The 13,305-nt window shown below is 46.2% G+C and overlaps 1 protein-coding gene across 1 annotated transcript; it reads right to left on the reverse strand.

Annotated features, from left to right (window-relative positions):
* Positions 1–5,142: 5,142 nt before the first annotated feature.
* LOC148143593 (uncharacterized) lies at positions 5,143–6,003 on the reverse strand. The gene has a single exon (XM_087975243.1). It carries the CDS (start codon positions 6,001–6,003, stop codon positions 5,143–5,145), a length of 861 nt encoding a protein of 286 aa, XP_087831369.1.
* Between the last annotated feature and the right edge of the window lie 7,302 nt (positions 6,004–13,305).

Raw genomic sequence — 13,305 nt, forward strand, 5'->3', positions numbered from 1 at the left:
AAATAGTGGGGGAAAGCTGTATCAATACAATACAGCACAGTCACAGGCCCTTCTCACTTGGTTTAGGCACACCCCCCCCCCTCAAGCCTGTACTAATTCTTAATCCTTACTTAGACCTGCAATTTGTTGCACATGTGTGGTTTCTGTTCCTCTGTTCACCTCCCCTTCATGCGTCTATCAAGATACACCTTAAACATTGTTAAGATGCCTGCTTCCACTACCTCCACTGGCAGTGCGTTCCAGAACCCCACCACCCCTCTGTATAAATTCCCCACCCCCACCACTTGTCCCCCAAACAGTCCCCCTCTCACCTTGAACCTGTGCCCTCTTTTAGTTGACCTTTCCACTTTGGAGGGAAAAAACGCCTCTGACTATCATAGAATCCCTCCAGCGTGGAAACAGACAATTCAGCCCAACTAGTCAACACCGGCCCTCCAAAGATTAACATATAGAGACCCGTTCCCTTACCCCTGTGATCTACATTTACTCTTGACTAATGCACCGAACTTACACATCCCAGAAAATTGGGGCAATTTACATACAGACAATCCAACTTATCCTGCCTCTCCCTGGACGCCATGGGTAATTTAGCATCGCTAATCCACCCTAACCTATACACGTTTGGATTGTAGGAGGAAGCCGGAGCACCTGGAGCAAACCCACACAGACACGGGAGGTGGGGTGCAGGGACAATGTGCCAACTCCACACAGATAGTTGCCTGAGACTAAAATCGAACGCAGGTCCCTGGCACTGGAGGTGTCTGTGCGAACCACTGAGCTACCCTGCCACCCCTGTCCAGCCAATCTGTGCATCTCAGCATTTTGTCAAGGTCTCCTCTCAGCCTCTGTTTTTCCAAAGAAAACAATCTAGGTTTATGCCTCTTCTGCTCATAACGAGAGCCCTCCAGACTAGACAATGTCCTGGTGAACCTTGTCTGTACCCTCTGCCAGACCACCCACATCCTTCCAGTAGCACAGTGACCAGAACTGCACACTATATTCTGAATGTGGCCATAATAAACAGCTGTAACGTAACTCTTACACTCAAGGAAGTGTGCTGTGTGCTTTTTTGACCACCGTGCCCACCTGCATTACCACTTCCACGGATCTATATGCCAAGATCTCTCTGTATGCCAGTGCTCCTATGTGTTCTGCCATTTATCATACAATTCTTATATTTCCTTCATCTCTATCGAGCTTCACCTTAACTGTCTTTCTCTCCTTCTCATCCCTCCACTCATCAGCATATCATAAAACCATAGCAGCAGAAATTAGGCCATTCAGCCTATTGAGTCTGCTTCGCCATTCAATTATGGCTGATAAGTTTCTCAACCCCATTCTCTCCCTTAACCCTTGATCCTCACGAACCTATCTATCTCCGTCTTAAATATATTCAGTAACCTGGCCTCCACAGCCTTGTGGCAGTGAATTCCATAGACTCACCACACTCTGGCTGAAGGAGCCTCTCTTCCCTCTGTTCTAAAGGGTCTTCCCTTGACGCGAAGGCTGAGCCCTCAGGTTCTAGTCTCTCCTACCAATGGAAACACCTTCTCAACATCCACACCGTTCATTATTTTGTAGGTTTCAATTAGATTCCCTCTCATCCTTCTGAACTCCATGAAGTATAAACCTAGAGTCCTCTAATGTTCTTCATATGTTAAATTTTTCATTCCTGGACCATTCTTGTGAACCACCTCTGAACATGTTCCAGGGCCAGTACATCCTTCCTGAGATATGGGGCCCAAATCTACATACAGTACTCTAATTGTGGGCTGACCGGAGCCTTACAGAGCCTCAGAAGTACATCCCTGCATTTATATTCAAGTCTGATCAAAATAAATGCCATCATTGCATTTGCCTCTCCAACTACTGACTCAACCTGTAAGTTTACCTTGAGAGAATCCTGGAGTAGAACTCCATAGTCCCTTTGCACATCAGACTTCTGAATTTTCTCCCCATAATCCTTCTGTTCCAGAGTAGCAGCAGAGATTTCCAGACACCTCGATTGTTTTCAGGGATACCAAGGGATCTTGGGAATTGCCAGTATCTCAGGAGGAGGCAGAGGGGAATGTGGTGTGGTCCTGTAAACTGCAGAACTTTCCAACTACTCGAGTTAGCAGGAACTCTTTCTGGACCAAGAAACAAAAGGGCCACTGAGAAACTGCTACATCAGAGGCAGAAATTAGGCCATTCAGCCCATTGAATGTTGGAGCAGACTCAATCATTCTTAAGTATCAAGGGTTACAGGGAGAATTGGGTTGAGAAACGTATCAGCCACGATTGAATAGTAGAGCAGACTCAATAGGCTGAATTGCCTAATTTCTGGGAGTTAACCATCCCTGGGAAGAAGGACGCAAAACAACAAGCTGTTTCCTGGGACAGATGAGCGAAGTGTTTAATAAGCTCATGATAAATGGACAATTAAGTTTGTCTGTGGAAGCAAGGCCCTGACGTAAAGGAGTTTTTTGCAGGAAACGCTGTATCAAACAAACCACTAAACCTCGAGGATAAGAAGGTAAGCTACAGACCGGAGATCTCCAGAAGTGTGGGGAGGTGGTGTTAGAATCTAAAGAAGCATCACATCACAGATTTGAAAGCGAGGAATCTCCACCAGAATTCAACTCCAGAATGATGTAGCAGCAGTACTTGGAAGAAGAATGTTGCACTGAATCCCTGGACACTTCCAAGAGACAGATACTGTTGGGGGAAACTCAGTTAAATTCTGCCATCAATTGGGTGATAGCCAAGTTGTGAGTGAGGTTGAACTTGGTTACATAGAAGAATACAGCGCAGAACAGGCCCTTTGGCCCTCGATGTTGCGCCGATCCAAGCCCACCTAACCTACACTAACCCAATATCCTCCATATGCCTATCCAATGCCTGCTTAAATGCCCATAAAGAGGGAGAGTCCACCACTGCTACTGGCAGGGCATTTCATGAACTCACTATTCACTGAGTAAAGAATCTACCCCTAACATCTGTCCTACACCGATCACCCCTTAATTTAAAGCTATGCCCCCTTGTAATAGCTGACTCCATACGTGGAAAAAGGTTCTCATGGTCAACCCTATCTAAACCTCTAATCATCTTGTACACCTCTATCAAGTCACCCCTAAACCTTCTTTTCTCCAATGAAAACTTGAGGAGTTTTATTTTTGGTTGCGACATACAATAAAGTGTTAATCATTGTTTCAGCAGTTAATTGTGTGCAGTTTCTGAGTTAAGAGCCAAATTAAGACGATTCACCCACAACCACAGTGAGAGGCTGGGATTCATGTTGACTCCATTGCATTCAGCACTACATTACGTCAATACTTTTATAAAGCAAAGGCTGACAGCCACACCTATCTCAAACAGAAACACCCAGAGGAGCGTGTCACCCAATAATCTGTAAAATTAGCATGAAAAGTGGTGTAACCTGCTCTAGTGATAAGAATAAATCCCCAACACTAAAATCAACAATCAGCAATTTATTTATCCAACTCTCACGGTGAACAAATGAACAAAAGTATTAACATACTGGATACAGGCCAGGAGCAGATGGGTGGCACTAGTTTAGTTGGGGATCATGGACTGGTTGGTCTGAAGGGTCTGTTTCCAGGCTGCATGACTCCATAGCACGGAATGAATGGGGATCCATCCCAAAGATGATAAAGGTTTCAAGCACCACCTTAGGCAAATGTGTGGACACCCCTCCAGATAACTGAGGGCAGTGGGACACTGAGGGTCAGTAGATCAGTCAGCCAGCCAGTTCTCTCCAGGAGACTTGTCTCTCAAGAAAGGAAGTGGTTTCCTGCCCCATCAACCAGATTATCCAGTTTGGATTAGGTCCTATATTTCCAACAAAATAGGTAGACAGGGCAGTGTCTATAACAAATATGTTATTCAACTTGGAAGCGTGCTGAAGACATATACAAGGATGTTACCAGGATTCAAGGGTCTGTGTAAAAGGGAGAGGTTGGACAAGCCAAGATATTTTTATTTGGAGCATTAAGAGTCTGAGAGAGGCCCTTAGAGAAGTGAAGAGATCGTGAGAGGATGAATGCACGGGGTTAGGGAAGTGAGGGCTAGAGGGCGTCAGTTTAAGGTTAGAGGAAAAAGAATAAAAGGGAATGTGAGGGGCAACGTTTCTTTTCACGCAGATGGTGGTACACATATGGAATGAGATGCCAGCGGAAGTGGTTGAGGTGGGTACATTAACAACATTGAAAAGGCATTTGGGCAAATACGTGGATAGGAAAGGTATGGTAGGAAATGGGCCAACTGCAGGGAAATGGGCTTAGTGTTGATGGACAGTTTGGTCGGTGTGGACCATGTTGGGCCGAAGGGCCTGTCTCCTGCTGTCGGACTCGATGATTTGCATCTCTTTGTTGGTCAGACAGTTTTGAGTTTCCAAATGGAACATCTCACAATCAGGCCGAATAAAATCCAATCTCATTCGTCAACTCTGATGCGGAGGTGCTGGTGTTGAATTGGGGTGACAAGGTCAGAAGTCACACGGCACCAGATGAAGTGATGAAGGAGCAGCACTCATGAAAGAGCAATGCTCCTAAAGCTTGTGATTTCAAATAAACTTGTTGCACTGTAACATGGTGTCGTGTCACTTCTGACTTCTTCAACTCTGGGTTTGTCTCAAACTTGGTGGGATACTTTGTCCAACTCGGCATATTTTATCAAGATTGCTTGGAGGAATTTTTTTTTTTAAAGATTAGATTCCCTACAGTATGGAAACAGGTCCTTTCGCCCAACAAGTCCACACTGACCCTCCGCAGAGTAACCCAGCCATTCCCCTATCCCTATTCCTCTACATTTACCCCAACTAATGCACCACACCTACACATCCCTGAACCCTATGGGACAATTTAGATGGGCCAATTCATCCTAACCTGCACACCTTTAGACCAGGGGAAGAAACCAGAGCACTCAGAGGTAACCCATACAGATGTGGGGCGTGCAATGTGAAAGCTACACACAGACTGTCTCCCCAAGGGTGGAATTGAACCCAGGTCAGCATCGTGAGGCAGTGGTACTAACCACAGAGTCACCATGCCACCCCTGAGCCACGTAGGTGGGCTTGGTGGGGGTGAGTCCAGCACAAAACACAAAAGCTCACTGCACCCACTGTCAGAATGGGCGGGAGGTTCAGCCCTGGGGGTGACCCACTGCAGTGTCACTGGTAGAATCTGATTGTTGGATGCACTGGTGCCTCCGCAAGTTGCAGGACAATGTGAACCTCCGCCCGCAGTCGGGGCAGGCAAACGGCATCCCCCCGGTGTGGACCCATCGATGGGCCAGCAGTTTGGAGGAGTGGGTGAACCCCTCCCCGCACTCGGGGCAGCTGAATGGCTTTTCCCTGGTGTGGACCCGCTGGTGGGACAGCAGGTCAGAGGAATTGCTGAAGGCCTTACCACACTCAGAGCAGGCGAAGGGCCTCTCTCCCGTGTGGATTTGCCGGTGTCTCAGCAGGTCCGAGGATTTACTGAAGCCCTTCCCACACTCTGGGCAGCTGAAGGGCCTCTCCCCTGTGTGGACCTGCTGATGGGCCAGCAGGTTGGAGGACTTACTGAAGGCCTTCCCACACTCTGGGCAGCTGAAGGGCCTCTCCCCCCTGTGGACCCGCTGATGGGCCAGCAGGTTGGAGGATTGACTGAAGGCCTTCCCGCATTCTGGGCAGCTGAAGGGCCTCTCCCCCGTGTGGACCCGCTGATGGACCAGCAGGGAGGAGGAATTACTGAAGGCCTTCCCGCACTCTGGGCAGCTGAAGGGCCTCACCCCCGTGTGGACCCGCCGGTGCCTCAGCAGGTTGGAGGAATCGCTGAAGGCCTTCCCGCATTCGGGGCAGCTGTATGGCTTCTCCCCCGTGTGGACTCGCCGGTGCGTCAGCAGGTTGGAGGAATTGCTGAAGGCTTTCCCGCACTCGTGGCAACTGAAGAGCCTCTCCCCTGCATGGATTCGCTGGTGGGTCTGGAGGTTCTCCACCCAAGTGAATCCTTTCCCGCACATGGAGCAGTAAAACTTCCTCTCACCAGTGTGTATATGCTGGTGGGGCAGCAGGACACAGGAGCAAGTAAAGCCCTTTGCCCGCTCGGGGCAGGAGAACGGCCTCTTCCCAGTGTGATTGCACTGATGAGCCGCCAGGACAGGTGGGACATGGAAGCCCTTCCCGCAGTCGCCACAATTCCATGGTTTCTCAACAGGGCGTGTTTCCTCAGGTTTCTCCATGGCCGAAGCTTCAGCTGCACACACACGTGTACAACCCTGCCATGAATTCTTCTTTCCAGGCAGTAGAGTTGTTTCAGGCTCCACACTCAGTGCGCTGCAACAGTAGTGTCTTTCAACCAGTCCCCCATACTCAAACAGGGACCAAAAAGAACGCTTTGCTCTTTCTCACAGAATCATAGTTGAAAATTGTTGCGGTCCTGATGGATTGAGTAACTGTCAGATATTGATGTGAAAGTGAGGACTGGAGACGCTGGAGAGTCAGAGTCAAAAACTGCATCGCTGGAAAAGCGCAGCACAGCAAGCAGCATCAGAGAAGCAGGAGAATCAAAATTTTGGACATAAGCCCTTTATCTGTTAACTTGAAACTTCTGTCTTCAGATAGTCTGTAAGAAAAGATTACAAAAGTCATCACTGCCAATCCAGTTTTTTTTAAATAGATTTTTTATTAGAAATTTAACATTTTAACAAGTTTACAAAAATAAACAAAACTCTCAGATATAAACATTGATATACAATTAACTCAAATATACAATAGCCAAAATTTAACAAAAAACAGAAAAAAACCGAAAAAGAAAAAAAACCAAACAAAACTCAACTATCTACTAATCTAACCTACCAGTAACCAGAGTGTATATTTAAGTCACATGCTCGGAATGTGTTAACATCAGATATAATAAAACCCGTATTCGTGCGGGATTCCTCCCCCGAGGGGCCCCGGACCAGCCAGGTTTGTAATCTCAATTAAATAAAAGCCCTTGTTAGGATAGCCGAAATATCTGTATTTATGTCATTCAAGAAGGGCTGCCATATTTTATAAAATAATTCGGTCTTTCGGTGCACCATATTTGTAAGGAAAAGTCAAGGGGAATACATTCCATAATTAATCTGTGCCAATTTGAAAGTCCAGGGTGGCCCTCAGCCGCCCAGTTCACCAAAATATTTTTCCTTGCATGAAAGAAAGAATAGAAAATAGTGTCTTCCCGTACGTGTCCAGGGAGGGAAGGTTCGAAAAGCCCAAGAGGAGAGATACAGGGTCCACTTTAATTTCCGTTCCTAACGTTTCTGTCAGGGTACTTGCTGCTTTAGTCCAATATCTACGGATCTTATGACAGGTCCATAGGCAATGTACATGAGTGCCCACTTCTATTTTGCATTTAGGACACATTGGAGATGCTCCTGCCTTAAATTTTGCCAATCGAACCGGTGCTATATGGGCCCTATGAAGTATCTTCAGCTGGATAGCCTGAGTTCTGTTACAGATAGTAATTCTTCTAGCATTTTCCCAAATATCATTCCACGTTTCTATAGAGATTTCTAGTCCCAAATCCTGATCTCATGTTTTAAGCAGATTATACATATCTCCCGATACTTTATCATGTAGTAAATGATAAATAGTACTGATGGAATATACCCCCACTGGTCGTAGGACACTACATTCTCTATCTGATTTATAAAGACTATCTGATAACGTGGTCTTCTTCTGGATATAATCTCGAATTTGGAAGTATCGAAAGAGGTCTCCATTAGGTAATCCGAATTTCTGACGCAGCTGTTCAAAAGACATCAGGACCTCATCTTTAAATAGATCCCCTAAACATGAGATACCCCTGGATCTCCAGAGTTTAAAAGTGGCATCTGTAAACCCCGGTTGGAATCCCCATGCTCCCACTATCGGTGCATAAGGGGATGTTTTATGTGAATTGCCCTCATTTTGCCGCATTATATTCCAAGCACTGCCAGTCCAGTTAAGAATGAGATATCAAGGCATTGACACTGACACCAGAGAGAAACTGTACATATAGATGTGGCAAATGTTAGTGGCAAGCCAGAGTGATAGAGATATGTAGCACAGAAACAGACCCTTCGGTCTAATTCATGCGTGCCAACGAGATAACCTAACCTAATCTCGGCCAATTTGCCAGCATTTGGCCCATATCGTCTAAACCCTTCCTAATCGTATACCCATCCAGATGCCTTTTAATGTCATAATTGTACCAGCACCCACCACTTTCTCTGACAGCTCTTTCCTTAAAGATGCCACTTTCTGCATGAAAGACTTATCCCTTAGGTTCCTTTGTTAAGTTTTTTTTTTACATTACATTACAGTGTGGAAACAGGCCCTTCGGCCCAACAAGTCCACACCGACCCGCCGAAGCGTAACCCACCCATACCCCCACATTTACCCCTTACCTAACACTACAGGCAATTTAGCATGGCCAATTCACCTGGCCTGCACATCTTTGTGACTGTGGGAGGAAACCGGAGCACCCGGAGGAAACCCACGCAGACATGGGGAGAACGTGCAAACTCCACACAATCAGTCGCCTGAGGCGGGAATTGAACCCGAGTCTCGGCGCTGTGAGGCAGCAGTGCTTCCCACTGTGCCACCATGCCGCCCACTTTTGCTTGAGCTTCTTACACTGCAATACGCCAACTTCTGTGAACAACCAAACTTTATTAAGTACAGTACAAGCTGTGGAGACACTCTTAACACTCTTCGCAATGCTGGTACACAACAGTACCAAAAAAAACAAACCCCTTAAACAAAGTAAAACTGAAACAGAGGCTTACAGTTGAAGTTAGAAGGGCAGAAGGAGACAGTGTTAGCAGCCTTTCTCCACATAGTCCACTGCTTAACTCACCCAAACGAGACTTCAGCTTTCAGGACTGACCACTCCCCTTTCATTGTACAGGTCACTTCTAAAACATAAAAGCTTTGGCCTCAAGTCTCATCTGTTCACATATAACCAAAAATGCCTCCCAATACTGTTTTTCATCTCTGTACTAAACCAGTCACTTCGGAGCCCAGGTTTTTTTACCACCCCTCTGAAAAAAAAACCAAGGACACAGCATCCTTGAGAAGAAGGACCAGCTTTTAGTAAAAGGACCAGCTTTTAGTAAAAAGGACCAGCTTTGTGACTGAGGGATATAGGCCAAACACTGGCAGATGAGATTAGATTAGTTTCAGAACATAGCATGGAGTAGTTGGACTGAAGGGACTGTTTCTGTGCTGTTTGACTCGGTAATTGTTCTGCAATGGTCTGAAAACCATTTCCTTGCCTTCCCCCATAAACATCCACTTCTTTGTTGTTCCAAAATCAGATGAACTCAGCCTTGAATATATTCAATGATCCCATAACTGCAGGAAGACATCCCCACTTCTGATCTCAATTCCTCTTGCTAAGATAACACCTGCTTTGCTCATTGCTTGCTGCACCTATCTCACAACTGGCATTGACTGGTATGGAAGGACGCTGAGGCCCCTTTATACACATTCCTGATGAAGAGCTCGTGCCTGTAACGCTGACTCTCCTGCTCCTCAGATGCTGCCTCATCTGCTGTGCTTTTCGAGCACCACACTTTTTGACTCTGATCTCCAACATTTGCAGTCCTCACTTTCTCCACATCCCAATATATCACCATTTAAACTATGCATCTCCTTTCTGTTTCTCTCCCCACCCCCCACAGGGAATGCTATCACTTCACATCGTGGTACTGCATTTTCCATGAGTTTGCCAACTGAGACACAGACCTGGCCCAACTTTTCCAGAATCTCTCCCCTCCATAAATTGAGATTGAGAGAGACACACAATAGGGGCGTCTCTGATTAGCAGGAGGACCACGCTCCTTCCAGTCCTCCACGGCTTCCTACAGGCCCAACAAAAGAAGATCACGGGCAGTTTCCGCGGACAGCCAGGAGCACGCGCAGATTTTGCTGACACCGGCGAACATGCGTAGTGTGTTGTCACCGAGGAGCATGCGCAAGATGCTCTGTGACGTTGCTGGTGTTACCGACAGGTTTTGTGCCCAAATGACACTCGGAGACAAGAAAGGCTGGAGCGACATTTTATATTTATCCTGCGGCTCCACATTTTATTCCTTTTGCATTTTATTTAACTACTCATCTTTTCCTCAGGGTAGGGGACTCCCAAACTAGAGGGCATAGGTTGAAGGTGAGAGGGGAAAGATTTAAAAGGGACCGAAGGAGTAGAAAAAAAGTGTGAAAGTTAATTCCCCACAAGTGCCCTCTCCAAACCTGCACATCTTTGGATTGTGGGGAGAAACCGGAGCACCCAAAGGAATCCCACGCAGACATGGGGAGAAGGTGCAAACTCCACTCAGACAGTTGCCCGAGACTGGGATCAAACCCGGGTGCCTAGCGCTATAAGGCAGCAATGCCAGCCACTGAGCCTGTTCAGAAAAAGCAGCAATTGATTTATATGAGGGTGAGAGGGGAAAGGACTAAAAGGGACCTAAAGGGCAACTATTTTACGCAGCGGGTGCTGCGTGGATTGAATGAGCTCCCAGAGGAAGTGGTGGAGGCTGGTACAATTACAATATTCAAAAGGCATCTGGATGGGTACATGAACAGGAAGGTTTGCAGGGATATGGGCCAAGAGCTGGCAAATGGGCCGAGATTAATTTAGGATATATGATTGGCACGGAACAAACAGTTTGTTTCCACGCTACACTACTGTTTCTACATAGTCAGAATTGTTATGACACGACTGCACCACCCGCTCCCCCAACTAATTTAAACCCAAAAAAGATTTACCCCATGTGGTAATGTGAAAATTCAAGAGGTAAGGAACTGTTTCTAAAAGTCACTATTTAAAGTTTTATTTAATGATCTAGGACACTAACTTGCAAGTGTTTAAATCTGCTGGGATTTTTCGTACCGCCAAATCTATTCAAATCTGTCTCAACCAGTTCAAATCTCGGACGAAAGCCCTCAAATTTTAAAACATTGTGTGCAACCTCCCCTACCTAATTTAAACCAGCAACATAGAGAAGGTTTAACCCATGCAGTAATCTGAAAATTCAAGAACCAAGAAACTATTCCCAAAGGTCAGTATTTAAAGTAAAAATTAACAACTTTATTTATTAAAGTCTAACGGAGAATAATTAATTAACAACTATTTACAATTCCTGTCTCTAACCTATCTTCTACCTTCCCCTATATGATACCAGTCCAATAAAAACCCCTGATTAAGATTTACCGAAAGATTCAAACTTCAAACCCAGCCTGCTGTTAAATCTTCTCTTTGGACCTTCCTCTGTAGATTTGCTCTCCAGGTCGGTGTCGATGTTTTTTCTCTGTGCAGACTCCTCTGGACAGGTACTCTCAGAGTTCTCACTAGCAGCCTACATTTGTTGGTCTTTTGGCAGTTCTCCTGTAACTGTTGAACTTTTTGTTTTGATTTTGTACTCCAAAGCATCAAATCGTTTCATTGGTGTTAATATTAGATTGGATTAAATTCCCTACAGTGCTGAACCAGGCCCTTCGGCCCAACCAGTCCACACCGACCCTCCGAAGAGTAACCCACCCAGACCCATTTCCCTCTGACGAATGCACCGAACACTATGGGCAATATAGCATAGCCACTTCACCTGACCTGCACATCTTTGGACTGTGGGAGGAAACTGGAGCACCCAGACTAAACCCATGCAGACACGGGGAGAATGTGCAAACTCCACACAGTCAGTCACCCAAGGCTGGTGTGAGGCAGCAGTGCTAACCAATATTCTCAAAATACTAAATTCAAACTTGATTGGAATTCAGTATTTTGGGGCAAGATTTAAATCGATTGGCCAAAATTGAGTATGTTTGTGTCTCCAGGCAACCCAGCTACTGAGCTGTTCGACCAAATGTTAAATTGTTACCTTGTTCAGAACGTTTGGTGCTATGTCAGGTGGTTCTGCTCGCTTTTCAACTCTCTTGAAGGGGGAATACACCTCTACACCTTCTAACAGAACCAATTTTTCAAGACTAGGGTTCGGCCATTCACCCCTAACAGGAGAATGTGAGTACTGCAGATGCTGGAGATTAGAGTCAAGAATGTGGTGCTGGAAAAGCACAGCAGATCAGGCAACATCCGAGGAGCAGGAAAATTGACATTTCGGGAAAACTGACATTTCGAGCAAAAGCCTCATTCACCCCGAACAGCCTGTCCTCAACTGCACATAGTTCAAAGCAAGTTTTAGAAAGATGGCTGCAGCTTTGTCTTAATATAAAATTGAACATGCGTTCAAACTTTAATGCTGTTTCAGAATATATTATTCTCGCTATTCTCAATTTGAAAGATCAGCCATTTCTTGTGCACCCCGATCTCCCAGGCAGTTTCATCACCAACCATTCTCTCTCTCTCTCTCTCTCTCTCTCTCTTCTAAGAGCTTGATACAGCGATCAAAGAGAGCTTGAGGCATGAGAACGTTCAGTGGGAGTTGGAAGAGAGACAGAATGGACAGGGTGACAGAGTGTGGGGGCCATTGAGAGACTGGGGGGAACAGAGGGTGGTGGGGGCTGAAAGGAAAGACTCGGGGGTCAAATGGTGGAGGAAGAGAATGAGGGGGAGAGAGAGAAAATGGGGGGCAGAGACCTGCAGGGTGAGAGAGAATGGATGGGGGCGGTGGGTGGGGAGAGAGACAGCACAATTCAGACCTTCCCCAGGACTGGGGCAGTGTTCCATGAACTGGAAACTACTCCTCCCACAGCAGTCATTTCTCAATCCACATATGGCTAAAGGAGAAGAATTATATAATCCCTGCAGGCCATTTCACCTATCAAATTCACACTGACCTTCTGCACAGCATCCCACCCAGACTCATCTACTTACCCTACAGCTCTGCAGTTCCCCATGGCTAACCCACTCTAACCTGCACATTCCTGGACACTTTAGCATAGCCGATCCATCCGAAACTGCAGATCCTTGGACTATGGAAGGAAACCAGAGCACCCAGAGGTAACCCGCGCAGACAGAAGGGGGAGAACATCCCAAAGTTCACACTGCCAGTCATGAGAAGGTGGAATCAAATCGCTTCTAACAATTCTCCCACACCTGTAAAACCCTGAGCACCATGGGTAATTTAGCAGGGCCAATCCACCCTAACCTGGGCAAAGATAAAAATCACATGACGCCAGTCCAACAGGTTTATTTGGAAGCAGTAGCTTTCAGAGCACTGCTCCTTCATCAGGTGGTTGTGGAGTATAAGATCATAAGACACTGAGTTTACAGCAAAACATTACAGAGTCATGCCACTGAAATGATACATTGAAGAAACCTGGATTGTAAAGTCTTTCAT

The sequence above is a fragment of the Chiloscyllium plagiosum genome, unplaced genomic scaffold (genome assembly GCF_037043375.1).
Source record: "Chiloscyllium plagiosum isolate Xiang-an unplaced genomic scaffold, Cpla_swu_hap1 HiC_scaffold_27, whole genome shotgun sequence".
Taxonomy (NCBI): Eukaryota; Metazoa; Chordata; class Chondrichthyes; order Orectolobiformes; family Hemiscylliidae; genus Chiloscyllium; species Chiloscyllium plagiosum.